Source organism: Anas platyrhynchos, chromosome 8 (genome assembly GCF_047663525.1).
Source record: "Anas platyrhynchos isolate ZD024472 breed Pekin duck chromosome 8, IASCAAS_PekinDuck_T2T, whole genome shotgun sequence".
NCBI lineage: Eukaryota > Metazoa > Chordata > Aves > Anseriformes > Anatidae > Anas > Anas platyrhynchos.
This window is the reverse complement of record NC_092594.1, coordinates 27,780,684-27,808,675: the sequence shown is the minus strand read 5'-3', so window position 1 is coordinate 27,808,675 and position 27,992 is coordinate 27,780,684. Positions and strand designations below refer to the sequence as shown.

The window sequence follows — 27,992 nt, the reverse complement described above, 5'->3', positions numbered from 1 at the left end:
TGCTGTACGCACATGGAAGGACTCACCCCTGACTGGGACATCGAGGTTTCCTCTTGCCACTCTCCCTCCATCAGCAGCCAGATTGTGGAGCTCAGATAGCACCGCAATTCCTGAAGGAACTGCAGTGCTGCTGCTTTTCTTTGTGGCTGCTCAGCAGCATCTGTGGGAAGGACACAGACAAATCTTAATGAGTTTGTAATAATGCCAGCCCTTGTCTGTTGAATTAGCTGCAGCAGGTTGGGTCCTTGCAGGTATCTCTGGGTTTTCACACACAAGGAAAATTCAAGGTGTTGAAGAACCCTCTTTAACCTCCCCTCTCTTAGCTCCCTGCCTTCATGGGCCTTCTGGAACTCACAGAAACTTAAAGCTTAATTCTGAGCCTTATTTTAACTGATAGGAGTATTTTTTCTTCCAATTATGGAACCAGATCATTTTCCTATGAAGAATCCTCACTTGACTGCCAGGCCATTTCCCATCTGCGATAATTTGCCTGAAAATTGGCATTTGAAGTCCTTTAATTTATTCCTTTGGGTACAGCTTTTAAATCTAGTGTTTTCTTACCTCCCTCTCTCCATTTTCAACTGCTTTAAATCAAGTGCAAAGAAGCAGTTGCTGCTAGTTAGATTTGCTGGGGCTTATGGAGGGCTCGATGCTCATAGGATTGTATAAACTGTATGGGAGGTAGCCATGCCTTTTAGTTGTTATACACACATTTCACCTTATTACCTTAATAACTTAATAACAAAATACATAAATGGTTTGGAAAACTGGGCTAGAATACATGTCAAGGAAATGGGATCCTAGGAATAAAAGGCAAAACATTATCCAGAAACCTTCATAGTATTGGCACAGCATGCTGCCCATCACTCAACATGTTAACTACGTTTTACTCACCTTTGAAACTATTAATTTCTTGACACTGCAAGTTAAGTTCATATAACTTTAGTGGGTTGATTACCCTGTTTGTAAAGGGAGAGGCTGACCAGAACGTGGAATGGGATGGCCATGCTTTTCTGTCTTGTTTCTTCTGAGGCAAACACTGCTGTATTTTCAGCTTTCACTGTGGGTGGATACCATCTGTGGGAAAATGTGCACTGAAGTGGCAAACAGTAGATGACTGACATTGGGTACAAGCACTTACGCTGTTGCTGTGCTGGCAGGCTATTAGGCAGGAAGTAGAGTATATTTTACAAAGGATCTTCCCTATATTCCTCCCAGCTGTGATATTAATATGCATGTGAAGTCTGACAAAATACTGATTAATGTCCAGTATCAGTCAGTGATAAAACAGCATCTGTTTTAATGTTAATAAATGAGGTGGCAAGCAATTTCCGTATAGAAATTACTCATGCATTTCATTCGCTGGTGACACAAGCTAATTGCAGAGTTAGAAGATAACACAGTACAGTTAATTTCGGCTATGGTATAGTTACCCAAGCCAGCATTCAAATCCAGACCTTACTAGCATGAAATCTGGGGGAATACAGAACTCCCACAACGGGGAAAAAACTTCAGACAAAAAGTGCTAAGTACCTAACTGCCTTTCAGTGTTCCTAAAGCCAAACAGATTTGGACTTTTAGCCTCAAAAACCTCATTCTGCTGCAGAGTAATCCTGGAGCTGCCTAAAACCATCGGCATTTTGGGCTCTGTATTAGAATTTGCCTCCAGTTCAGCCTGCGAGCCTGCACACACCTCCTGACAGCACCCATCAGGCAGTAGCTGAACCCCACAGGGTGCCTGAACCATACAGCAGGTGCGTCTCAGTGCACACTGCACAAAGCTAAGAGATACTTGGAGTATCCACTTGGGATACTCTGGTTTTAACTTCCGAGTCTTAATGTAACATGGAATCCCTGTCTTCAAAAGAGAAATCCTTTGCTAACGAAATCCACTGGTAGAATATTGATAAGAAAGAACTTACTCTAAGGTACAGGCTTCAAATTGTTGCTTCAAAGAGGCAATAGGAAAAGCGTAACCTTAGGTAAATACTACATCATCAGAGTCAGGGAGAAGAGAGAGGACCACTATCAGGCCTCTTTCCTCTTTCCTTCTGACAGACCCACCCCCTGTACCTGCGGAAGAAAAACCATGAGCAGCATTCCTCTAGATCCTCTGAGGCAAATCTGAGTCCAAAGTTCTCACAAAGTTCTGCAAACCCAGCTGAGGCCTGGGAAAAAAAAAAAAAAACACAAGGGGTGAACGCTAACCAAATCTGTGAAGAGGCATCAGGCCAACAGCCTTAACAGGCTCTCTGTGCAGTACTGGGGCCTTAGCAGTTAACTTTTTTCCACTGTGACTGCATTTATTCAAAGTCAGTTGGAAATAAGATTTCAACTTTACTAATCCTAACTTTAAAGCTGTAAATTTCCACCAAGCAATACAGGTTTACCCTTGAGAACACAAGAGTAAAATCCAGCTACAGTGTGGAAAAGAACAGTCTAAATGTGAGGCAGATGTTGGTTTGTTCAGTAGTTCTTAAGAAAGCATAAATCACATCCAAATGTATCTTGTTAGCTTTACAGTAAGCAAATGATTAATTTAAGAAATTATAATAAAAGCTCCAATATATAAAAAAACTATAAGAAAATGTAATTGAAGATTGAAATCTAATAGTGAAAGCTAAAAAGAATGTATTAGATATATATTAAAGTGTATTTTTTTTTACATTAAAGATACACATTCTGTAGGTGAGGTATTAAAAGATTTTTCACTCTCTTATGTATTCCAGTGAGAATATATACGGAAAATTTAAAATCCATCTTATTCTAAAAATGTAATTTTATTGTTATTCTGTTGTTGTAAGATTGATCACCCTGTTGTGTTAGTAGGAAGCTAGATTGATTGAATTAAAACATTAATCTACAGTACAAATGGAAAACAGCAGTAATATCATACATTACCACTGCATATACAATATGGATAATGGTAAAATAAGAAGAATTAGAGAACTGCGTAGGTGACAGAATTACACAGTAAAAATAATGACCAAGACATAATGCTGACAGATTGTGGATGCTTTCAATTGAAATTGAGCTTAAATATTAGCTCTTCAAAATGAAAATAATCAACTCAGTATTAGAGCTGACAGCCCTGAATCTGCATGACAGTTCTGAATTTTTGCTCTGTACAGTGGTTCTTACTCAGCTCAGGTTTTAATATAGAGCAGTTCCAAGGCTTTACTAAATGGCAGTATTTTGATCAACTTTTTTTCTGCCACTACAAAATAGTTTCTTGGTAGTAACAGCGGAGATAGGTACAACTGGGTTATTCTGTCAGGGACAATTATCTCTCTTTGAGTAAATGACAGACAGTTGGATGAGGTCTTGTCAGCCTGTGCTCATAGTGAAAAAACAAAACAAAACATAATGGGTATCGTTTAATGTAGAGAGTAAGACAAAAAGAATGAACCATTGTGGCTTATTACATTATAAACATAATACATGTGTCTTCTACAGAGTGCAGCACCAAAACATTGATGTTAAAACTGTTGAAATGATTTTTATTCTACCTTTCTAATGCGTCTTCAGCATATCCTCCATGTCACTACATGAGTACAGGATCTCCTGCTGGTTAACACTGATGGGCTCACAAGGGCAGAAGGGTACTGTGGGTGAATGACTTCTGTTTATAGCTTAGATACGTGAAAGCTTCTATTATAAAATCCAAAATAACTCACCTGTGTGTTAGATGTTTGATTGTAAAGCCAACAGCAGTGGGCTGTATCAGTGACCTGGCATGCAGATGTGCTCATTGAAGGTGTGCACTCACATCCTGGTGCACCATGCTGCAAGTGTTCAACTGAACTGCAGTGACACAGATAACCACCTCCCCTCTATCTTTCCCTTCCCTTTCTTCCCCCATTTCAGTGAATACCTCTGCGAAGCTTTTTACAAATTACTATCGAGATATAAATCTCTTAAGCAGTTTGCTTCAAATTTCAGAGTAGTAACACAGCCTTGCAGCACTCTCCCTTGTTTCTGAGCTACTGCTGTCTTTTGTTTAACTGTGAGGAAGAGATTAAAAGAAGGAGCAAAGGAAAAGCTTTTGCCACATTCTGATATATTAAATATTCAAGAAAAATGCAGATACCTAGAAATACGGTTTAGCTGGGAGTAAAAGTGGATTTGAGCCCATCAGCTTATTAAAGATAATATCTTCTCAATCAGTAAAGACGAACATCTGAGGCTTCCATCTATTTTCTTTCTCCCACAGGGATCCTAATCATCTTTCAGTACCTTATCATTATTATGAACCTTTGGGACCCGATGAATGCACAATGTACATTTCACATGAGCGGGGACGAAAGGGCAGTCATCATCGTTTCATCACAGAGAAACGAGTGTTTGAGAACTGGGCACGGACATTCAATATTCACTTTTTCCAACCAGACTGGAAACCAGAACCACTTACTGTAAATCACCCCGAGATTAAACCAGTGGTCTGAGGGATGAGCGCACAAGACCGCAATCACAATCACCTCCTGCATCAGCCGTCAGGGTGTTGGACCTTCTGGGACAGCAAGGCAACCTAGAGGAGAAGGGTAACAGGACTTGCAGTTGATAACTGCAACAACAGTCAGGAAGTTATGAAGGAGTATATCGAGTGTTTTCCATTGAACTGTGTATTAATCCAGTATATAGCCTTTTTTGGCCATCTGACTTCCTGTGTGTGTATGTGATTTGTGAAAAGCAATTTGAGTATCATTAATGGGATGGTTAATTCATTATGATTTTTTAAAGTACAACACCACTGAATTTTCATAGTGAAAACTTACAGTATTTATTTAATGGCGGTTTTTATGCAACCTAGGCCAGTATTTTTCTAATTCACAGTTCTGTGGTTGTTGATCTTTCATAATCTTTCAAATCCAGAATTAATATTGCTGATGGTTTGAAAGGCCTAGCTTTTTATTTATAGGATTTGTTTGAAAAATATGATTCTATATAGCATGTAATTAATATTTGATCTGGAAATGTTGCATTTCTTTTAAAAATTTTGGGCTCCATTCCAGCCTAAAGCCTTTAACAGCAAGAATGGTCCCATGTGCAGATCTTGCTAACTTTACATTCTGGCATCTCATGTTAATATGAAAATGGTAGTGAAAATTCTGTTTGATATTAATATGAATTTTCTGCTGTGCTATTAAGCTGCTGGTTTTTAATTAGAGGTGGGGGGAGAAGGGCAAAGTTCATCAAAAAATGACTGTTTATAGCAGTGTGTTCTCAGTGAAGACCAACTAAGGCTGGAGGGGTTGTGTTTTGTTTTGCCTGTTGTCGTCCTGTAAGAGGCTGAAGGAGCAGCCTTCCTGAGGTAACAAGCTACAAAACCAGGCAGCAACAGTTTGCAACAACGGCTTGCAACAACATGATCAAACTTCTGAAATCATGAAGCTACACCAACAGGTAGTACAGTATCAGCCATACTAGCCAAAAAGATGGTAATGTTACACCTGTATGGTCTATGCCTTCCACTGTTCCAAGACCATCACTGATCTCAGAGATCCTGGATCACACTGAGGTGGGATGTGGAAGGATTTCCACGCATATGAAATGGTTCCCCTGCGAACAGCCAAGTCACACTTGGCATTTCTTTGTGAAGTACTAAAGCCTGGCAAATGCAAGGGCGTGGGCAACGCTAGCTCTGTATATGGAACCTCACACTGTGTCTTACTGGGTTATACTCGGCTTATGAATAAAGAACATTTCAGTTACACTATTATTTTTCCTTTTGCCTCACAAATATTGAATCTGTAATTACTCCTATTGATTATTTTGAAGAAGTTACTGCATGAAACAATATAACTTACGTGACAAAAGGTGCTACTCATTAGAAAAATAAAGCTAAAACAAAGATGTTACGTTGAAGCATCTAAGCCCAACAAGCTCAACCTCAGCAGCAGTACATGGAATCTCAGCAGCAGTACATGGAACCAGGACCAAACTCAGTGTCAAACTCACTTATGACCCATTATGACTTCCTCTTTCCAACACTTCATAGCAATAGTTACAGTTGCCCAGCAGATGCCTTGGTTCTCTAGTGACAATGTGCAGTAAAATGCCTTGTTTATCTCTGTAATACTGTGCAATACTCAGCGAGCTGTTCTCCTTGTTGCTGTGCTCCCCTCTGTCAGAGTAAGAAACCATAACCTATTTTGCCTTTAAGCTCCTCTTGTGGTGTGAAGTTCATCAAAAGAAACATAATTCAGCACACAGAGTGAATGCAAAGCTCTACTACTGACAATTACTTGTAAACCATCTCTTGCCAGCTGATGTTTAACTATTCTTATTTCATTGATTGTGTTTTATTTCTTCCACTTCATTTCACAAAAATTCTACAGAATTGTCTTTTGAACTAATGGTAATTTGCACATCCCTTTCAGCATATGTACTGGGGCATGTAGCCAACATGCATTACTCAAATTGAGGAACTCTGTCAAATTGATTTACAGATTATTTCTCATATGACTGCAAGAGATGGTACAGATCACGGTAGGTGCTCTGATGCCACCATCCTTTTCTTATTTTATTATATAATAATAAAAGGATCTTGTCATTATAAAGTAGAGCTGTTAGTTTTTACATCAGTTGAGAAGGGCTGCAGGATATGTATGCTAGATGTTTTAAGCTAGTCATGTTATTTTTAAATACAGATCATTTTAAAATAGATTACTGTGATCTACTTACAGTATTCAGCAGGACCATGTATGCTTTCAGAAATATGTTTTGCTCCACATGGATGTTTCCTGTCTGAAAGACTGGTCAGTACAAAATAGATCAGGTGAAATATTAAAACTCTGAAGAAACATGGGATAAACTGAGATTAGATCTCCTAACCTCTAACAGAGTGAAACTAATGATCATAAATATTCCTGCTTCAGTTTTGTTAATAATTATGTGTTGCTGATACCGTTAAACATTTTCAGTCTTTTAAAAAACAAACTCAAAACTCACTTTTCTTATCAAATTCCTATGCTGATTCAGCATGTTCCCCAACATAATTACAAAAAAGTATGAAGATGTCTTTTCTAAGAGTAAGTCACACCTGTATATAGAAGATTTACTGAAAAGAGAATTTGATGAAGCCAAGACAGAAAGTTTTAAATAGGATTGATCACGGATTTATGGAGAATATAAATCCAGTCTGGAAAGTGCAAGTTATGAGTGAAAAAAAAAAAAAATAGTTCTAAAACACTGCAATTTTAATTTAAAAATCACTGATGTATTTTTCTATAAATGCAAAATTTTCAACTATATCATATCATGCTACATTTCAGCCTGAAGTAAGGTTTTATGGCCTAGTTATAAAACAAACAGATTTACAACGTAAAATCTTGTCACGCCAGCGATAAGTAGTACAACCAGGATTCTCTAGTTTATGCTGTCATTTTACACTCCGCACTATAATTTGATCAATTCATGAGCTTCATTGTGCATCATTTTATATATTAAAAATTTTCAAACAGTGTTTACAGAGATCAGCAGTTTTAAGATCTGTTACTTCAGCTCTGAACTTGTAGCATACCTTATGTCCTGTTATGTTAGGCTTCAACAGAGAAGCTATTTTTCATATTGAAGAACCATAGCTCTTAAGCCATGCCATGTGCAAATGAGAGCTGAGAATGATAAAGAAAACCTCTGCAAGAATGGAAAAATATCACCATTGGTTTCTGTTATTTTGGCACAACACATTTGCAAAATGCCCAGCTAACAGCATCACTGTACAATATAAGACACAATGCCCCTGAGAAAACCTTCCATACAGAGTTTTAGAGCACCTCAGAGCAACAAGTTAATACTGCCTATTCCTGGAGAAGAAAACCAAGGAAGGGAGTTACTTAACTTAATAACACATAACTACGTACTACGTTAAATAACTTATTAAGAACATATGAACTACAGCGTTAGCACCCTGTTTTTAGAAGACATTCAGGTCTGCTGACAAACTACCCTTGGCTCTAGCCAGTTGTGTCAGGAACCATGACTTCAAAGAACACACAATGGTATTTTCATGTATTATACATTCACACACGCAAACAGGAGTATACATTGATAAAAGTCTGCAGGATGTATTTACCTGGGTCTTGTTCTACGGTACTTCTCAAGCGAACTTCTTAGGAAGTCAAATGATTTTTAATCTAGGTAGTGCTCAGGAGGCAAGGACACAACAGAAAAATAGATGGAAGAGCATTCCAAATACAAGACTTGTATGGAGCAGATTACTACCGAGCCAGTAAGTTTGAGGGGATGAGTTGAAGGGAATCTAACAAATGGGCAATGGAGCATGGTTTGTGCTGTCTAACTATATTCCCCTGAAACAGGAAGATCAAAGTCAGGCTGAAGCTGATAGCGTGGAAAGTTGTGGCTCAACAGCAAACACTGTGCTGCAGAAGTTTCTTTTCAATTTTCTATAGATCTATTGCATGCACCACAAAAACTCTTTGAAAAAATCTGAAAATCACCTCTGAATAATGAAAATTATTTATTTGATGCAAGGAGATGCAATTTCTATCTATATTAAAAACATACCTTAGGGATATAAAAAATAATGGGTATGGAAACAGTTAAACAGTGAAAGTATTTGTAAAACAGAAAAATGTACTGCAAAAAAGAACAAAGTGCAGAAACCTTACAGCTTCTGTGAGTTTTCCACTTCTGGTACATTACTTAATACTGATCAGTTCTGAGCTTCCAGCTACTTACTGCCTGCATACCTTATATATCACAAGATTTTATAAGGAGAGAGGAAAAAAATTTTCTTGGAACACAGTCGCCTGAGAAAAAAAAAAAAAAGAACGGGGAAATCTGAAAGGACAAGAGCCTAAGATGGTGAGCTTTCTCTGGACAGAAGCTGAAAAATATAAATGCATCAAAGGATGTTTGATAAAATGGCTCTAAAATAACTGCTCATGTTGAATATCTGTTATAACCGCTACTTTTTAAAGCATTTTCTACAATGAAAATGACAACAAAACTTGCAACCTCAAACAACATTTCATCACAGTAAGGATGTACTTTCAGTATCACAGTGAAAATAAAGATGGTGACTTTTATCATGGCTGAATGTTGAACAGGCTCCATGGCAAACACAGTATCACAAAGAACTGTGATGTGCAGTTAGAGCCCACAAACCAGCATCTCCTTCCCTTCTGTGGCACCCTCCCAGAGCTGTGTGCAAGAGAGCACAGCTCTAACAAGGCACACTCTTGCAGTGCCAGTGGAAGTGAAAATTTTTCTTACGTTGTATTTGAACACCAGAGCAAGACAGAGAAACTGCTCAACAGATGATCAACATACAGTATCCTTACTTACTGTAGAGTAATTTGGTTGGAAAGTGTCTTCAGAAATCACGAACACAAATACAAGAAACTACAGACAAGTAACCCTAGCACATTCCAAACGAATAGATGGAAAGCTGTAACAACAGAACAGAATTAGCAGTCGTAAAGACTTGTCTTGGCTAAAAATCGGTGCAGTTTTTGTAAGAAAAGGCATGCCTTGCAAATCTATTCACACCTCTTCGGTGTTTTCTGAAGAAAGCGAACAAGATCCAGGTGATGAGTCCACTTGGAGCTCCACAGCTGGTTTTGCAAAGTCGCTCTTCAAAGACTTCCAAAAAATCTATGGAAGCACAGCATAACAGAGAAGATCATTACCTAAGGAATCCATCAGAACACAGGAAACAGAGTTTTAGAGAACACATCATCAGCTTTTCCATCACCATAAACTTATAGGCAGAATTCCAGAGGAAGATGTCACAATATATGACATATATGGGACATATATGACATACATGGGTCTCCCTCCCACCCTGGACAGCCACCCCAAAACCCCATATGATTGCTCTGCATGACATCGCATGGCATGGGACAACCCTTTGGCCAGTTTGGGTCAGCTCTCCTGGTTCTGTCCCCTCCCATCTCCTGGTGCACCCCCAGCCTCCTCACTGGCAGGTTCTGTGAGAAGCTGAAAAGTCCTTAGCTTAGTGTAAGCACTGCTCTGCAACAATTAAAACATCAGTGTGTTATCAACGTTATTCTCATCCTAAATCCAAAACACAGCACCATACCAGCTACTAGGAGAAAAACTAACTTTATCTTGGTGGAAACCAGGGCACAAGGGCTAGACTCTATCTAAATAAATAGATAAATAATAATTTTAAAAATCCTGTATACAATGAACATTGATTTGTACACTGAAGCAGTTACAGTCTTGCCACGCTCACAATATGCCCATGCAGACCAAAGGCATGTGCCAAGCAGCCGCAAGATCTAACAGTAACTGCATTTTCATTTTACTGAAAGCAACGTCAAAGCACTTAGCTCAGATGGAGAGCAAAACTGGACCCTTTTTAACAGCCAAGGAAAGCCATCTTAATCATTTCTGATTTCTCAGAGCAGATTTATCTCCTTTAGGAAATGCCCAATGATATTTAAATCAGCCAGCTTCTTTACACCGCCAAGACAGACAACCATTAAGATAACATCAATAGCTTTTAGGACACCAGATACTTCCTTAAGTATAGTGAAGATAAAGGGAATAATGCATATTTAGCACAGTATAAGGTTTTAGGACTTTGCTGACTTCACTTTGGCCGTCAGATCAAGCTAGAGCCTATTAGTTGCAATCCAAACATGCATGATCCAAGTCTATTAATAGCAGAATGAATGAAATTCATAAGGAAAACATTTGATGTGACTTCAAGGCAAGAGCATAGGTTAGGTTTGTATTTTAACAAACAGAGAAAGCAGATAACATTTCTAACCTCCCCTCCTTCCATCCTTGCTGTAATCAAGCTGCACACAATGCCAACACTGGAAGACATTACTAGCATTCAATGTTCCTTTGTGTTGAACAAAACTGGAACATTTCTCACTACAGCATTTTTTTTTTAATACAGCTATATATATCTCTAACTAAGCAGTATATGAAACACAAAGAGAGTAAGGAGCTAACAAAAAACAAACAGCAGTATGTAATACTTAGTGGTACTCTTCATTGGTAAATAAAGCATTTGACAAGTAAGTAACATTACATTAGAACCAAATGTAAAGAAAGCATGGAGTCTAAACTTAAAATGCCTGCTACATGCAAAACCAGTGGACCAAGTCAAACATTTAATATATGACAGCGTTATTGCAGTAAGTCCATTTTCAAGCATGGAAGGAAATACATGTGCTATTTCAAATTAATCAGCTTTGACATAGGAACTGGTATGACATGCCATGAATCTCCCAAACAAAATAGCCTGGTTGCCTGGTCTCCACAGAGCTGTGTCACCAAAGCTATGAATTAGCGAGCAGTGTGAAAAAAAATCATACCAAAAGTAAAAGCATCTTTGCTAGAGCTTTGCCAGCACTGCTGTTGTTCTACAAAAACAGCCCATTTCTGGTGTAGCTTATCGTGTTCAATGTACTCCTGTACACAGTGCTACCAAGTAACTTCTGCTGATACAATCCACATCTCTAGTAAGCCTATTAACAAAAAGACATGGCTGTATTGACAAGGCTTCAGTGTGCTGTACATGCACAAATACACGTACCAAATACAGAACAACAACAACAATCTAAAACTTGAGGGGGAAGAAGACACAGTACAAATGAACGTTAAGTATGCTCTCAAAAACTTTGAACTAAAACCTTAACCACTATCAGTTCAATCATTAAAATAAGGCAGAAATCCTCATTAATGAGAAAACGTAACTTATTTAAAATAGCTTCCATGTTAAATTAGTGCTAGGAAATGCTGATTTCAGAACATATTACACAGCATATATAAGTTTTCACACAAAACACCCACACTTTTAAGATTCATTTCCCCATATATACTACATTATTTTTTAAAATTAACGGAAAGACGTAAAGCAAGACATAAAGAGGTAACAGTGGAGTACACAGAGCAGAAGTTATCTTCCACAAAAAGCATCTCCCCCTTTTTTATTTAAAGAACAAAAACACCTTTTAACATGCAAAAAAATCTATTATGCTCATTATTGTAAAGAACTAGTTACGGTGGACAAGACACTTCCATTATATACATTATTTTCTGTAGTTCATAACTTTATGGATTAATTAGTCTCCTGGGCGACATATTTTATGCTTGTCCTCAGTCCACAGGTGAATTAGTCCAGAAAGTATAATAAAAGTCAAACAGGTCTCACAGAGCTCTCTGACAGACAGAGCTGGAAGATCTATACACAGGGACACTTGAGTCTTCTGATGATCCCAGGCTTTGTCCCAAAATTGTTCCATATACATGCACAATACTTCCCTGTCCTTATCACTATGCAAATCCTCTCTATGCATGATAAATTCATAGCTGAATCTGGCCTTTGCTCTTTCACAAATCACTGGCTTAGTATTACGTACAACTCAACCCTGCTTTAACATCTACCGATCCCCATTTGAAGGGGCATTAGACCATGAGATCTATTCACTTCCAGTATGCGTTTCCAGGATGTGGTACCAGAGAACAGAAATTCCTGATTGCTGAAAGAAGAGATGGAAATGGACTCAATTTGCAGACACTCAGCAACAGAATTAGAACCAGATTACATTTGCTTTCCTGAAGTCAATAATGGAGACCAGCCTCTAAGGAAAGGTGGGGGGGAGGGGGGAAGGGAAAAGGGACAAAAACCAGACCAATCTCTAGAGAAGAGACATACTCTTGTAAAGACATTTTTTATGAGTCTGTGATCTTTGCCTGTACTAGAAAGACAGCATTTCATGGCAATATTCAGATAAAAAAAATTAAGTGTTTGGCTGGCACAGACGAATCAAATGCTGATCATCTCATCACTGCTTAGGCTTCCTTCTCCACTGATTTCTGTGGAGATCTTGCTTTTCAGTCTGTTACAGAAGTATGCCTTACAGTTGTGCATTTATGTAAATGTTTGGGCATGGTCAAACAAAACTGTTCTCAAATGTATACAGCATTTTAAAGACAATTTAGAAATCAAATGAAGTGCAGAGGCATGAGAGTGTGTATAGGAGTATAAACCTACTGTTAACTTACCATTTCTCCAGTTGAATAATGGTAATGCATTTCAACACATGATTCTGAAAGAGAGCTGAAAAACTGAAACGAAACCACTATTTTACATTTTTATCAGCCTCCAGTGTTCTAAACAATGCCTACAAAACCCATTGCAAGACACGTCAATGCAGTTACATAGTACAGGATGCAGACATGCATGTACAAAATCCTGCAAGCATGGGCGTGCTTGGTTCACAGACCTTTCTATGTAGACCCACACAATGCTGAAATTAATTCTGCTCTATAACTTTCTATGCAAGGAAAAATAAAGGAACTGCCATCTGGCTTGTTTTCTGGATTTCATTAAAAAGATCATCTGTGCACAACGCAGAAAGCATCTACACTGCACAAGCATATTTTCTGGCCTGAAAAGCACACATGGTGTATAAGAATGTCCTGGTTTGTTCCCAGAGCCCAGATCCCAAACTGTGTTTGAAGGGCTGTCAGGGAAAAAGTTTACTAGCTTAAAGCAAATAAATAAATAATTGCACAAAACACATTCACAGACAATTCTGAGACATTTCTAAGGTTGCTTTCAGGCTATAACTGCTCAAGGAATAAAAGTTACTGTAGTATAGAAAATACTGTCATACATGTAAGCACAGACAACTTTATGGTTTCTCTGAGAACTATCTATATCAACTCCTTGCTTTGTGCTTATAAAAATGCTAGAAATGCCCAAAGCATAGTTTGGTACATTTCAGTCTAATTGTTGTTCTTGCTTCGATTTAATCACCTTCACAGACATATTTACTGAGTGCTTCTATTCATAAATAGCATTTTAATAACCAACCTAATTGCCTCCTTTTCCCCAAGCTGATAAGCTTTTAAAAATACAGTAACTGTGGTATCTTCTGCTACTTGCAAAATTCAGCTGAGTTCTGTTGCTTTCTACCTATTGCATCCTGGATAAGTTGGCTGGAAAGAGGGAAAGAGAGAAATTGAGTAAGGTCAGAGGAGTCTGAGTAAGTGTAATTGCAACTGAAGTAAGGCAGAAAGCTCAATCTGTTTCACTTTAGCCATTTTTAAGTAAGTGATAAAACTTAGACATAAAGTATGTGATTAAAAATACTCGTTAAAATACAAAAAAGAGTATCAAAGGCTGGATTAAAAAATTAAATGTAAGCAAATCTTCTAAGAACAAATTCTGTAGGATTCATTTCTATAAAGCATCTATACATTTCTATATAATGTCTCTACATTCCTATTAGTCTGTCTAAAACAGATCTTAGTTGATTATTGCATTAGAAATAACTGAGAAAGATAAAACTTTACACATTTTAAGAAGTCACCCTTGTATCAGGTTTTGCATATTAATTTACTGCTTGCGAAAAATGTTATCCAAAACAAACATGCACATCATACACACATAGCTCTCTGACAAGGTCACTAACCCTAACCCAAGGCTATGATGCCACAGTCAATCTGAAAGAGAACAAAAAGGAAAAAACAATAAAAACGTATAAGCACTGAGATTTGTATGTTTTGAGCAATAGGAAAATGCTCAATACCATATGCTAAGACATCACTATTGCCTCCGATATAATGTAATTACAGATAACTCCTAGTGACTTCAGATCATGTATGTATCAGCTTTATTATGATTAGGATAGGGAACAGACCCCAAAAGCACACTGCGAGAGCATCACCTAGTTGACAGCCTCATTGTTTCCATACATGCAGAAATTTGTTCTCTTCACTAGCATTACTATATTGTACAGACAAAATGCATTTAGCATGCATTCATCATTACACCTTGAAGAAGAACAAATCAATATGCCAAAACAGAATATACAAAACCTAAACAATAAACCTCATTTCCAAGTGCTCAGACATTATAGAATACAATAGTACAACTGACAACATTTTTCATCCTGATGCTAGAGTCAGTTTTGCTCTGTGCAAAAATCCAGTGCACTGAAAACCCTGAAAGAGGCCAACTCATACGGATCATACAGATCATACGGAGTGAAAAGACATCTATAAAGGGTTCCTAATGGACATATACCTAATGGTATAGTTGTAGTTTCACCCTTTTCAGCATTTTATGAAGTAGATTCAGTGAGGTTATCATGTATATTTGTTTCACTTTCACCAGTTCATAGAAACCTAAATCCAAAATTGCCTAAAGGTGAGAGGACTGTTCTTAGGGTTGTATTTAACAGAGCAGGAAAAAAAAAAAAATCGATATCTTTCTAGACTATTTCTTGTACTTTTTGTTTTTCTGAAGAAAGGTTTCAATACATCATGCTAAAGTCTGCAAAGTGGCTTAAGCTTTTATTGATAAAATGACATCCTAAATAATGTTCTGCAAACTGTCTAGTTCTTCAGTGATAGGATGACTCTTTTAAGATTTACTTATAAGTATAGGGGAATAAATTTGCCCATTCACATTTCATAGTCAACCTTAGAAATTCTGTTAAGATATTTAAGTCCCCTTCTTTTTAAATTTAACTGGAAAGATAAGCTCAAAAAAGCATTAAAATATACTTAAAACAAACTAACTAAAAAAAAGTCTAATTTTATAACCACCTGTGAGACTCTTTTCAGAAAAAGAAGCAGAAGACATGACTTCAAAAAAACATTTGAAGTGAGATTGCAACACTGTTTTTCAGTACAACCATAATACACATACAGGGAACTCAAATGACACCAGGGAATCCAAAGAAGCAGTCTGTGCAATCATCTTGCTTGCTCAGATTCAGAAGATGTGTTTCATGTGCTTGATTCCATATGTTTTGAAGAAAACCATGATAATCAATGCCCAGAGTCCTAGAATAAATCCTCCAGGAGGATGCCAGTCCTTTTGTTTTGGCTTCTGAAAAAAAGAACAAACAAAAAGAGAAAAACAAAGATTTCATACTTAGTCTCCATATTAAACAGGCACAGTGTTTTATCAAGTGCAAAAATAAAGTAAAACTCCTAGCAGCAGAGACAAGCACCATTAAGCTGTATTTCTTCATAAAGAAGAAGCGTCTTTCTTCTTGATGTGGTGTAAATGCTGATGGAAAGAGACGGGATGCTCAAGCAGGGAGGTTAAAAATCCGCATAAGGCCACTAGACCTGTGCCCATGATGTTACTTTGATGGTCCACATCGTCATTGTGGGACATGTTTAAACTCACTTCTTTGGACAAAATTTCTCACACCTGGTTCCATGTTAATAAAAGAGAAGAATTTTACAAGTATGAAAAACTGATCCTGGAAGTGAAAACATGAGAGAAGAGAAGACAAGGTATTGTTTTTCCACTACCCAGAATGTTTTCTACAGCTCCTTCTGTATTCAGAAATTTTTAAATAAACAGATATCTAAACATATAAAAAGCTATGATTCATTACTAAAGGAATATCATAACACAAAACAGGATTGTTTTTAATGTCAATCACATTTCCCAGAGGCCTCACTGAGTCTGACTGCTTTTCCTTAATGTAGAAATGTATTCTGCAATTCAAATACCTGCCCCTTCAACAATTTTTTCATCTTCAGTAAGAAGAAATTCACTGCAATCTGTTAAGGCTTTTTCTATCACACACTTAACAGTAAGGCGAGATAAAACTCATCTGTTCCCTTCTTCCTCTTCTCATATGGACAAAACTTTCAGATACTCCATATTCTGTGAGAAATGGATTCTGGGAGATAGATCTTGGGGTGTGCAGCAGCTCTTATCTCTAAGGCTAAGCAGCAAGGTGAATCTGTATGAATACAAAATTTTAGTTAAGAATATCCTGACAGAAGTATCAGAATTACAGTATTTAGAGGTATAATTCAGTCCCTCATGCCTATGTCAACTCTTGCTTCAGCAGTTATGCTTTACAGGTTGCTTTGCAGACAGAAGTGATTTACTTTTACAATAATAAATACTGTACTTTCTGAGTTTTTTATTCCTGCCTTGCTGAATGATTTGCACTATTCTGTCCTCATACAGAATGAGAACGAGGGGCACACCAAGTATTTTAGCTTTGTTGCATTTAAGTCAAATTTAAAATTGTCTTTCAGCCACATGAATAACTTACAAAAGATGGTACTGTTTCAATTTCTGCATGCATCTGCTTATGAAAGCCTGCCTTACTGTTCTCCATTAAACATACCAAGTGGCTGGTGAACTTTAAAGCAATGAGGAACTGTTTGCAGCATCTGTTCTTTCAAAACAGCTTTTCTATCAACAAGAAAACAATGTTTGTGGATATTCAGCTCCCACTCTCTAAGCTACATAGTTACAGCTTTAAGATTTTTGCATAAGTACCATGATTGCACTTAAAAGTGGAACGAGAGCTATGCCCCCCGAGACACCCAAAGAAGCTGATAACCCAGAAATATTAATGATTTTGTTTCCTCTGAAACAGGTATCACAGAACAAGCACTATAATTTATATTATTAACAACTAAACCAAAGATATATCCCAAAGATGGTATATATATGTATGCAAACCACTCAATTTCCTAAGGAGCAACCATCAGCTGCAATGGACGTGATATTGGTAATTTGCCACCTCACTGATTTCACAACCCATCTCCATATAAAGATCTCAGGAAATCAACTCTGAACATTCAAAAAGGCTGCCAGCACACCTCACTTCTGAAAGTAACAGCACATGACACTTCTCCACACAGAGGAACTTTCTTGTTTAAATCCTCCTAATTAACCCATAACTTCGTATGCATATTACAGTGCCCGTTTCATCAATCTCTTTGTACTATCAATCTTTCCTTTCTTGGATCTCAGACAAATTCCTTACCACAAAGTGGCATCTGACCCTTCTAGACAAATGACTTCAATTTGCAGTCAGTGACACTAAAAGCCTCTCTCTCCTATTTTGTATAGAACACGTAATTTAATTTCTTTAAAGAATTTATATGAATAAATATTTATAAGGTGATCTATGAGTATGGTTTTCCATTTTGTCATGCCATGTATTTAAAGCTCCTCCATGAAATTCCACAAGGAAACAAAGGCCAGTGCAGTAATGTCTCTACACTGAGATATCAAGGACATAAAAATTACCAGCTTAAAGCCATACGATGCAGTGTTAAATTCTGAAAGATATATTACTGTTAAAAACATGAAGGTCCCACAAAACATCTGAGGCTATACAAGAGCTACATACTTGGCCATCTTAAAAATAAATTATCTTAACAAAAAAGATTCACAGACCTGGAAACTGGAATCTACATGTACATATTAAACCACAATAAAAGAGCAGAGAGATGCAACTCTACTGTACATCTGGAAATCAATAGTGAGGTTAATTGAGCACAAAATTATATAGAAATATGCAAGTATTTTCCACTGGGGGAATACAGACATCAAAACTTTCTCAATGCCTAAAATGAGATTACACAGACTCATGTCTAAACCTTTAAAGTATACCTGTAAGTGCTGAAAGAAGCAGGTTTCTTTAGCTTAATCACAGATTCCCAAGGAAGTTTGTCACTGACATAAAAACATAAGTAGCTTTTGACTTGACAAATTCATCCATTTAAAATCATAACAAATGTTACACAGAAAACTTCGGTAACACATCTCTGTCCAGCTGGGCACATCAACTAAGCACCAGGGTTCCTTTAGGAAAAGCTGCCTGTCTCACCTGTGAATCACACCCCTCTGGATTTAGGATGGAGCCCCTGCTTCTGGAAATTAATGTCAGCGAACTGTACTTGTAACATATCCTGCCAGAGCTTTTGGCCAGCACAGCTGTAACAGCTCACCCAGCAATTCTTCCTTCTTGGCACAGCTGTGTCGATTCCAGAAGCACTGCCTGCGCACCTGTGTGGGCACAGACGGGTGGAATCACACTTAGGAGGCACAGCAGCACCTCGGTGTTTCACCCTGAAGTCAGAGGCCAGGCTGGGATGGCCTCCTGTAGAGCACAGGCAAGCCTGCAGGGAGGCTGCCTAGTGCCAGGATCGCTGCAGAAACTTCTTCACCTATAGAATTTTGCTCAGGAGGGCAGGGAAACGTCACTGAGATCTCTCCTAGTGGGAAAAGCTATTAAAACCAGAAATATTTCAATAGTGAATAGAAAGGTTTCCTTTTTTACCTGCACATACTGGAAACAGTTTCAGAAAAGATGGTTTCTTCCTATGCTTATACCAGTTCTGTGGCCATAAGCAATCCCTAGATAAGCTGGCCCTTTGTATCACTTTTAGGATTGATCATAAAGCATTAGTGAATAAAAAGTTTCTTTCATATTCCTAAAAATAATAATAATTAAAAAAACAAGCAAACAAAAAAAAAAAAACAGTACTTATCACATGAACAGGGCCTAATTCAGGGTCTTATTCCAGTAAATTTCTGTGAAAGGCAATTTTTGAAATTCAGGCATTTTCTCACTTGTAATAAATTGCTAAATATGGACAAAAAATTTTAAGTGTTGCAGTATTTAAATTTGCAATTAATTGTATAGCTTTATTGTGCCTAAATTGATGTCAGAATGCATATGATTGAAAGACTACAGACTAGTTGCAGTGCTTACAAATTTTGCATAACTCTCTTATTTGGGACTGATCTGGAGAAGCAGAGGCAGTAGCTTTTTGACTCATTCTGAATTTCACTGTAGCAGAACACACAAGAACTTTTCTAAGTACTGCTTATATAATTGACATATTTAGGTTTTGTGATTTATGGTAAAATACAACCCCATTATAAACGCCCTTTCTCCCTACAATAATAGCTGTAACACACAGGTGAAATACACATACAAAATGGCACAATGCGTCATGAACAAATGCATTTAGCAGCTTAAGGGCTAGTCATTATTGAGTTGCTGGAGATCCCAAATTAAAAAGATAGGTAGCTAAGCAACAGCAAGCTTCCTCCTGTGAACAGTTTTCTGCTGTACTCTCTCTAGTTCTGGTAGACTCATTATTCTGTAGAACTTATGAAACAGTTAACAGAAAGTTGCTCCAAGTACTGTAATTAAGGAGAGGATAAAGCAGCGTATTTTCAAACTGGATGGGTCTACAGAGACCATAATGGAAAGTATCCAAGAGTTTCAGTGAAGGTGTTTCATAAAACATACAGTACTTGTTATTGCAATTAAAATGAATTTTATGCAAGAAATAAAAAGTATTAAAGCTGAAGTAGTAATTAGATTAAGAATGGTCTAATTTTAAAATGTCACATCAGAACAGAAACAAGATTTAAAGCATCACATATTAACATTTCACATGGAAAACACTATGATAAATATCATTATAATCCAACCCTACAGTCCTCTTCCAGCAGAACTCCCCTTTGTGTTGGTGTCCTGAATAAGGATAAAAATATTGGTACAGAAAGCTTTGAGTTAAACCCAGATTCCAGAAAAAGCAATGCACACAGTATAAACGTAGCAGCGTAACAGTCAGGAATGTAGAAATTCCCAAGCAAGAAAGAGGTCAATTCTTCAGTCTACACCAATATCTTATTCCACACAGGGCTTCAGGAAAGGATGCAAAACCTTAAAAATCAATACGTACACGAGCTTTCCTACATGGGCTGTTCTACCCAACCTGAGACAGGTGGTGTGCATTTGTATCACAGAAGTGCAAAATATCCATATGTGATCACACAAAAATCAAAAGTTACAAGTTCTGTATTCCAATGAGTCCGTTAAAGTGGCAGCTATCATATTTCAGATTAATCCCTGCTTAATTCTCTCTGGAATTTCACAGTGCTCTAGGCCCATTTTGGTCTATTTATTGCAGGGGACATGATATAAAATACCACTTAGGATCCTGGGGCTTTCTGGCAGACAGCAGCAGCTACTAGGGGAAGTCCTGTGCATATCTCTCTATGGATTTCTCCACCTCTATAAGTCTTAGGGGTCAGCAAGCACTAGCAGAGAAGTAAAGCACAATTGCTGCTTGTCAGTGCAGTGCCCTGCATCATTATTAGGTCATTGGTGTGAATGTTACATTATTTTGGGATGTAGATTTCCAAGATTTTTTTCTTGATCATTCTCCATTGGAATGATCATTTCTATTTCTTTCATTGTAATACTACAGTTTTTATGTTTTGTTTGTCAAGATATTTATGTTAGAGTCTATATTGAAAACCAATACTGATACCTGAAAAAAGAAATGATCCACATTTCAAAAAGGAGGTCTTTGAAATCCAAGACAAACCTCAGACCCAAGATCACCTACTTCTTATCTCAGAAAAAAAATAATATATATATTTTATATATATATAAAACCAAAGGACAAGGAAAATATGGAAAAGCCAACTTCCACTAGGCAGGACCCCATGTCAACAGCACTTTATATATTTCTTAGAGACACTCCATAAGAATTTGGCTTCACATACAATTTAAAATTGGGTAGTCATTTCAATTCTTATGAGAAAACACATAATAAAGTTTTATTTCAGAACAAATTTATGTGCATCACAAGTAAATCATGGCATAAAATACATCCTCAGAGCTTTTATTAGGAGTATGCACTTCTAATTTGTTGGTTACAGTTTTGATTTGTGGTCCTCACAGTGGGGAGGGGGAAATCAAATAATTCCAGCCATCTAGTAATAGTTTAATCCTCTTTTGTGCCCACAGCAAGATTAAAGTCATAAGAGAACTCCAACCTAAGTGGTGCCTGTTAATCTGCAAAACAATTTAAAGCACACTTGTCTAATCTCCCAGTTTGTATTTATTAACCACAGTGCCATGATTACTGATATCTCCAATATTAATAAAATAGTGAAGAAAGTTCACTCATCAACAACAAAAACTCATGGAAGATATGGGGGAAAACAGCAGTTAAACTAAATTAACATGTCATTGCCAACAACTGCATTTTAAATATTTACTTTGAAAACTGTACAATCACTATAAAACAAATACTGCTATGATAGCTTTAGTTTTTCATTTCCTTCTAAAATACATAATCTGTTAGGGCTTTTTAGAAATGAACTTCTACTTCAATTATGGCTGCTCACTTATTATTTTCTACTTCCAGCGTTATCTCTCAGCATTACATAGCACTTTAAAGTGCTTTCAGTGTTTTAACAATTATTCATTAATCTTCCAACCTGTGACACAACACATAATATACTTCTTCTAATCACAGGGAGCTTTCCCAGCACCTGAGACCCTGTGCAGTTTAATTCCCAGACAAGCCAGCACTCATATGAACGATGCCTGATTGGCAAACAGGGATCGTGCTATGGGGCCTCCAAACCAAGACGTGCGATTTGATAAAACCAAAGCTAACTAACACGGCTCTGTACTGGCAGCTCTAACAATGCATATCTATCTGCTACAGGGTGGCACAGCAGAGGTCTTAACTCTGCTGAGGTAAGAGGGCTCAGCTCTTACCTGCTCAGTACCAGCAAGTTATGACACTCTAAATCACGCATATGCTTAAGGGCAGAGATGAAAAAAGTCACCAGATTAAGCTATTTCATATATAATATATATATAAACCACGTATTTTTAGGGTCTATTAGACATTGTTTTTCTATTCATATTCATTCATTCTAAGCAAACTGTGTTTCTGTTCATATTCATAGTTTTATATGAAGCCACGATCATGATCTTCATTAAAGCTCACATCAAAGTCCACATCAAATACATGAATTACATTTGCAAACAGAGCATCATGCCAACTGAAGCATGCAAAAATAGATGAGCAGCATAATTAAACAGACTTGATATTCAAAAGTTGGCCACTGTTACTCTGAGAAGCATCCTTATTTTCAAAAATGTTTTTACTTAATGTGAACAAGAAGAGGATTATTAGCAAAAACATGACTGAAGGCATTCAATCCAAAGGATAAGGTTCTTGAAGTCCTTATATCAGAGGGGGGTCTGAAAATGACAGAAATATGCACTACCTGCCCACACCTCAGTGGAGGGAACCTCCAAAAATGATCCACCTGCTGCTACCTAGACTTTTGATTACGCAGACAGAAAAAACAGCTGCAAAAGTTCAAAGGATTTGAAAAAGATCTGTAGAGGCTCTAGCTGGATACATTTATTTTGTATTAACTAGAAAGGTGTGAGGTGGGCCACCATACTCTCACAACAATATTTTTGGAGCAGCACACACTGCCTATTTTCCCCTGGGAAAAGACTATCCCAAGGTCTTTTACAGGGCAAACGTTATTGCTACAAATACAGGGACTCAAAACCATCGGGAGCAGAAGCACAAGCAACCACTCAGCTCTGCAGAGAGGAGGCCGCATGTGCCAGAGCATGCTGCAGCCTGCTCCATGTTGGGATGACTGCCCCACGTACTGGCCTCCTGCTGGGAAGTCTAACACGGCTCTCCCACAGGGTCACTGCACCACACAGAGAGACCACTCATGTACTTTTAAATCAATGTACTCTGAGACAGGTTCTTTTTTTTTTCCTTATCTCATAAAATTAATTGTGTGCCTCAAAACTTCCATTATGAAGTACAATTTTGTCATTCAAATTCAAATTAAGTTGTATCTGTTTATGCGGAGAAGCCATGACATTCATAAATTATTTTGCTCTTCCCTTCAAAGTAGTAGTGATGGTTCTAACCGCACATTTTTTCTGGATATCCCGTGAGTATCTATTCATTTATTTCCAGGTGGCAGGCTGTATTAACAGCAGATGTTAGACAACATTAGATCTTTTACTCAATATGCCATATTGAGTACAAAATCTAATCAAACGTCTTAACAGCTAAATTTAAAGAAACTGGAATCCAAATAAATACTCCCTGTTCATGTACTTTTTACTGTTCATTTTTAAATGTCTCCAGGATCTCTACAACTATAATTTTAAAAGTTCTCTTTTGCCCTAAGCTGTGTGCGACATTATACCTGTGTGCAGTAGAGCTCCAGGTTTTTCTGACTTTGGCTTGCACAACTCAAAACTGCATTACATTTAAGAGGCAGACATGAGAAAAAATGAATGGAGGGAGAAGCAGGGCTGAGGCAAAAGGTGTCTGCACATATATATACGAGCAAGATCAAATATAGCCATGTTTTTATTGCAAAACATTTTCATTTTCAGTGAGAAATCAGGGTATTACAGCTCGTGCTAGATCTGTTTGCTCCCCCCCACCACCCTGCTTTTAAGAGCAATTGTTGTATGCACTAGTTTTGCACTTGCATGCCAGACAAGTATTCTCAAAGTTTATGTTGTATATACTCTCTCTGTGAGCAGAAAAAATGCAAAAGGAAAAAAAGAACTATTCTGAAATATCAACCCAATAGTTTTGGCTATTCTAGCTGCTATACAACCTTGAAAACAAATCGTAAAACATGGAAGCAATACAGGAACTTAGTAGTTGCACATAATTAGACTAACACCAGAAAGCCATTTCTGTTACGGTTGATATGTCAAAGAACAAAGAGTCCCAGAGAGCAGATTCATTCCTGCAAAGAGTTTTTGTAGGCAGCTGCCATTAAGAAAGAATGACAGATTTATGGTATCATAAATATTCCATTTTCCCCCATAACATTTGCATGACACCAGTTCATCAGTCAGATGCCACCTGGGGCTCAACAAAGTCGTGGAAGAATGAATGAGTATAGCTGACTATATATACATGTACTCCCCCAGATAAACACGTGTAGTATATACAGTATCTACACCTTTCTGAAAGGGTAAGTCCTTTAAAAGGATTAAACCACGGATCATCTCATCTAATGGCAAACCTGTTCCACTTTAGCTGCCTACCACCTAAAGTGTCCACTGGTTACAGCCCTACAGATGTCATGTGGTGCTGTAAAATGTCCCATGTAAGTACTAAATGTCTGATTGTCAGCCACAGATTTGTAGGTGGGCTTTCAGCATTCCTTCCATACAATCCTCCTGGTAATATGCAATCGCTTGAGTCACAAGAGTCAGTGCGTGGGGAAAGGGTGTGCGGAGGAGAAAGCTGGCACTGGCAGGGTCACACGGATCAAGAAAGCTGGTCACTAAGGAAGTAGCTGCCTGCATGAAGCTGAATCAAATGCATACAAAGAATTTCCACAAGAACAATGAAACAGGATGCTATCTTGTCTGTTTTACAGTATGAACACAACTCTTCCCGTACTGGAGTCTTCACTCATTTACCCCTTCCACCCATTCTTAAAATGGAAATGATTTCATCAAATTTCAACTCTCTGAATTATTTAGGAAAACAATTCCTGACAAAGCACTAGAGAACATTCTGCCAATATCTCTATCTCTTGCCATTCATCAGTACTGTCAAAAGCGTCTGTGTTACATTGCCATGCTCCTCACAGCATGCTACTGAAGGGTAAACAAACTACAATTAACTTAACACAAAAAATCAACAAGAACACCTCACCAAGTTTACATGCTTAAGTGGGATAAATGTGTGAATATATTTGGAGCTAACAGTGCCGTCACCTGAGGAAAAATGTTCTGAGAAGTATCTAGTATCACAGACAGCACTACAAAACATGTCAAGCTAAAATTGGTAACATTTATATTCTGTCCTTATCAATGTGGACTTATTGGTAACAGCTACTTTTTATTCCTCATGTGCTCAGAAGAAAACATATAGGAGAAATAAGAAAAAAATGGAAAACTGCTACTATTAATTTTACTATTCACTGAAATACCATTTACATAAACAGTGTCTATCAGAGAGACTTTCATGTGTAAGCAACACAAAAGCAATGATTAATAAAAACTATACAAGGTTATGTGAGAAATTAAAGTTTTACAGAACACTGAACTGACAGCAGAAAGATGAAATTAGATCTTCCATCTTAGACAACCTACTATAATGTACTTCAGTAATGTTTCACATAGAAAGGTCCTGATCCTGCATGTATTTCGTGACAGGTACCACAAGTTACGTCAAAGAATTTAGTCTTACACTAGAATTACACACACTTCCACAAACACACACTAACATCATTTCTATGCCCAGTGCAACCAGAATTAAGTAATAAAATAAGCAATACATACCAACAAATACTTTGCACTTTGCCTAAGGATCTAAAAACAACCCCTCCTTCCTCTACGCACACAGATATGCGTGCACTTGGCTCCATTATTCTGGCATTATTATTCAAGCAACACAAACACAAAACACCAGAAACCCATAAAATGCCAGAAGAAAAATGCCAGCATCCTGAAGCGATGCTGACCTGCTACCTCATCACACAAACCGCAGGACCACATTGTGCTTTTAGCTGGGCAGTTGCCATTCACAGTTTTGGGGGAAAAGGAAGAAGAGCTAAGGAAGATTCAGACTGCTCCTTAATGTTCACACTAAGAGAAACTGAACGTGGATTCTGACAGAAGCCATTCAGCAACATTAGGAAAAGCTCTCAAGGTACCTCACACCTGTAATACAGCAGATCCCACTTTTTTTCACCAGTTTCTACTGCAGACAAGGCCAAAAAAATTCAAAACAAGTTGGTCATAATTGGGAATGCCAATGGTAGCTCTTTCATAGCCCAAACAGGCTTTTGCAGAAAAAACAGCTCCAAGGTAGGAAAGGTACCTTTTCTCTGCATATAAAAATGGAAGTCTTACCTAATCAGTGATCATTTAGGAATATTGCTTACTTTCACATTTGCCAGTGAGTCTCATGCCAAATCTGAAGCTTGTTCCACCAAAAACATCTCCTCTGGAACAGTAAAACTGGTTACCAAAATGAAAGCAACTCTAGAATAATATTTCTTCCACTAAATACTGTGCTTACTGAAAGAAAAAGTGATTTAATTTACCATTTGAAAGTTCTGATAAATCAGTTTTCCTTTCATTATGGAAGCCCTAAAGCTTGTTTAGATCAAACATAATTTTTAAACTACAACTCTAGCATTTTATAGGTATTATGATATAGAAAAAAATGATAATTTTTTAATTCCAAATAGATTAACAAAACAAATTCAGCAGTAGCTCTGCATTCCATGACATTTTCAGCTTCTTTAAAAGAAACGGTATTTATATTAAAAGACAATGAATAAAGTTATTAAAGTAATATTTTTTCATGTAGACCTTAACTGCTACCATTTACTCTGATAGTAATGAAGATAGTCTCTACAACCTCCAAATTATTTTACATTTTCTTACTTTTTTTTTGTAGTTTTGCTATCTTCATCTATATTAGATATTTAGTACTTGGATGTAATTAAGAAAAGAGGAACTGTTCTTAGACTATTTCAGTCCATTAGGCAAATTTTCTCAGTATGATATGAAAAATATCAACTACTTAATTAGCACACCTACTTCTCCCAGGCCTCTAAGTGCACCTAAGCTACACTTTATGATGGCCCAAGGAAAGAAAAAAAGAGAGAGAAACCACAAAACATCAATTATGCCTCTACTCAATTGTACAACTATTTTAAAATGTGTGAACAGTTAAGACAAAATTGAAAAATTACCATAATAGGCTTTTGACACTTCCCTGCTTAAGCAAAAATTAATTCTAACTCCCTGTTTTTATGCAAAGCCTTTATAATTTCTCTAATCTCGAGTTCCCATGAGAGGGAACACAATACTTTCAAGTACAAGAGTGTGAGGCTTGGCATCTTCTCTTTTTAGTTATGCAGTTTATTTGATGGAAGTCTAAACCGCTAAGCCTCCCTTTGTGTTTAATATAAGCCATCCTCAGTGGCAATACAAGTTAATTTAAGTGAAATGAAGTTTTAGGAAGAATGAATTCTCTTGCACAGAAAGCTTCACTAAAACAAAGCTTTTTTAAATGCAGCATCTGTTTCCTGAACCACTCTAGAACCTATAATAAAAACAAACTAAAAGCAGCAACATTTCTAAAAGCTACTACTTCTTGTAAGTATCAAAAATGTAAAATCCAGTCTAATGGAATAACTTATTTATCATTTTCCTGTATGTTTTTCAGTTGCATCTTGTAACAAGTATGAACAAGCTTTAACAGTGTAATGAATTAACATGTTCTAAGTATAAGATATTAAGCACCTTCCATTTTGTTAGCAGTGATTAATATTATCATACTTACTGCTTATGTTACAAAACTAAATCAGATATATCACTGGTGTACACTTCCAGATACAATAAGGT

The 27,992-nt window shown here is 37.2% G+C and overlaps 2 protein-coding genes across 4 annotated transcripts in view; one reads left to right on the top strand and one right to left on the bottom strand.

Moving 5' to 3' along the window:
* The window catches only part of ST6GALNAC5 (ST6 N-acetylgalactosaminide alpha-2,6-sialyltransferase 5), a 74,168-nt gene extending 68,457 nt beyond the window's left edge, over positions 1–5,711 (top strand). For both annotated transcript variants that reach the window (XM_072041709.1, XM_027463077.3), the window contains one exon: positions 4,214–5,711. In XM_072041709.1, coding sequence (XP_071897810.1) covers positions 4,214–4,445 — 232 coding nt within the window. In that variant the 3' untranslated portion in view covers positions 4,446–5,711. The remainder of the gene's footprint in view (positions 1–4,213) is intronic.
* Positions 5,712–14,610: 8,899 nt separating this feature from the next.
* PIGK (phosphatidylinositol glycan anchor biosynthesis class K) overlaps positions 14,611–27,992 on the bottom strand; it is a 73,976-nt gene continuing 60,594 nt past the window's right edge. For both annotated transcript variants that reach the window (XM_027463075.3, XM_038182903.2), the window contains one exon: positions 14,611–15,850. In XM_027463075.3, coding sequence (XP_027318876.2) covers positions 15,734–15,850 — 117 coding nt within the window. In that variant the 3' untranslated portion in view covers positions 14,611–15,733. The remainder of the gene's footprint in view (positions 15,851–27,992) is intronic.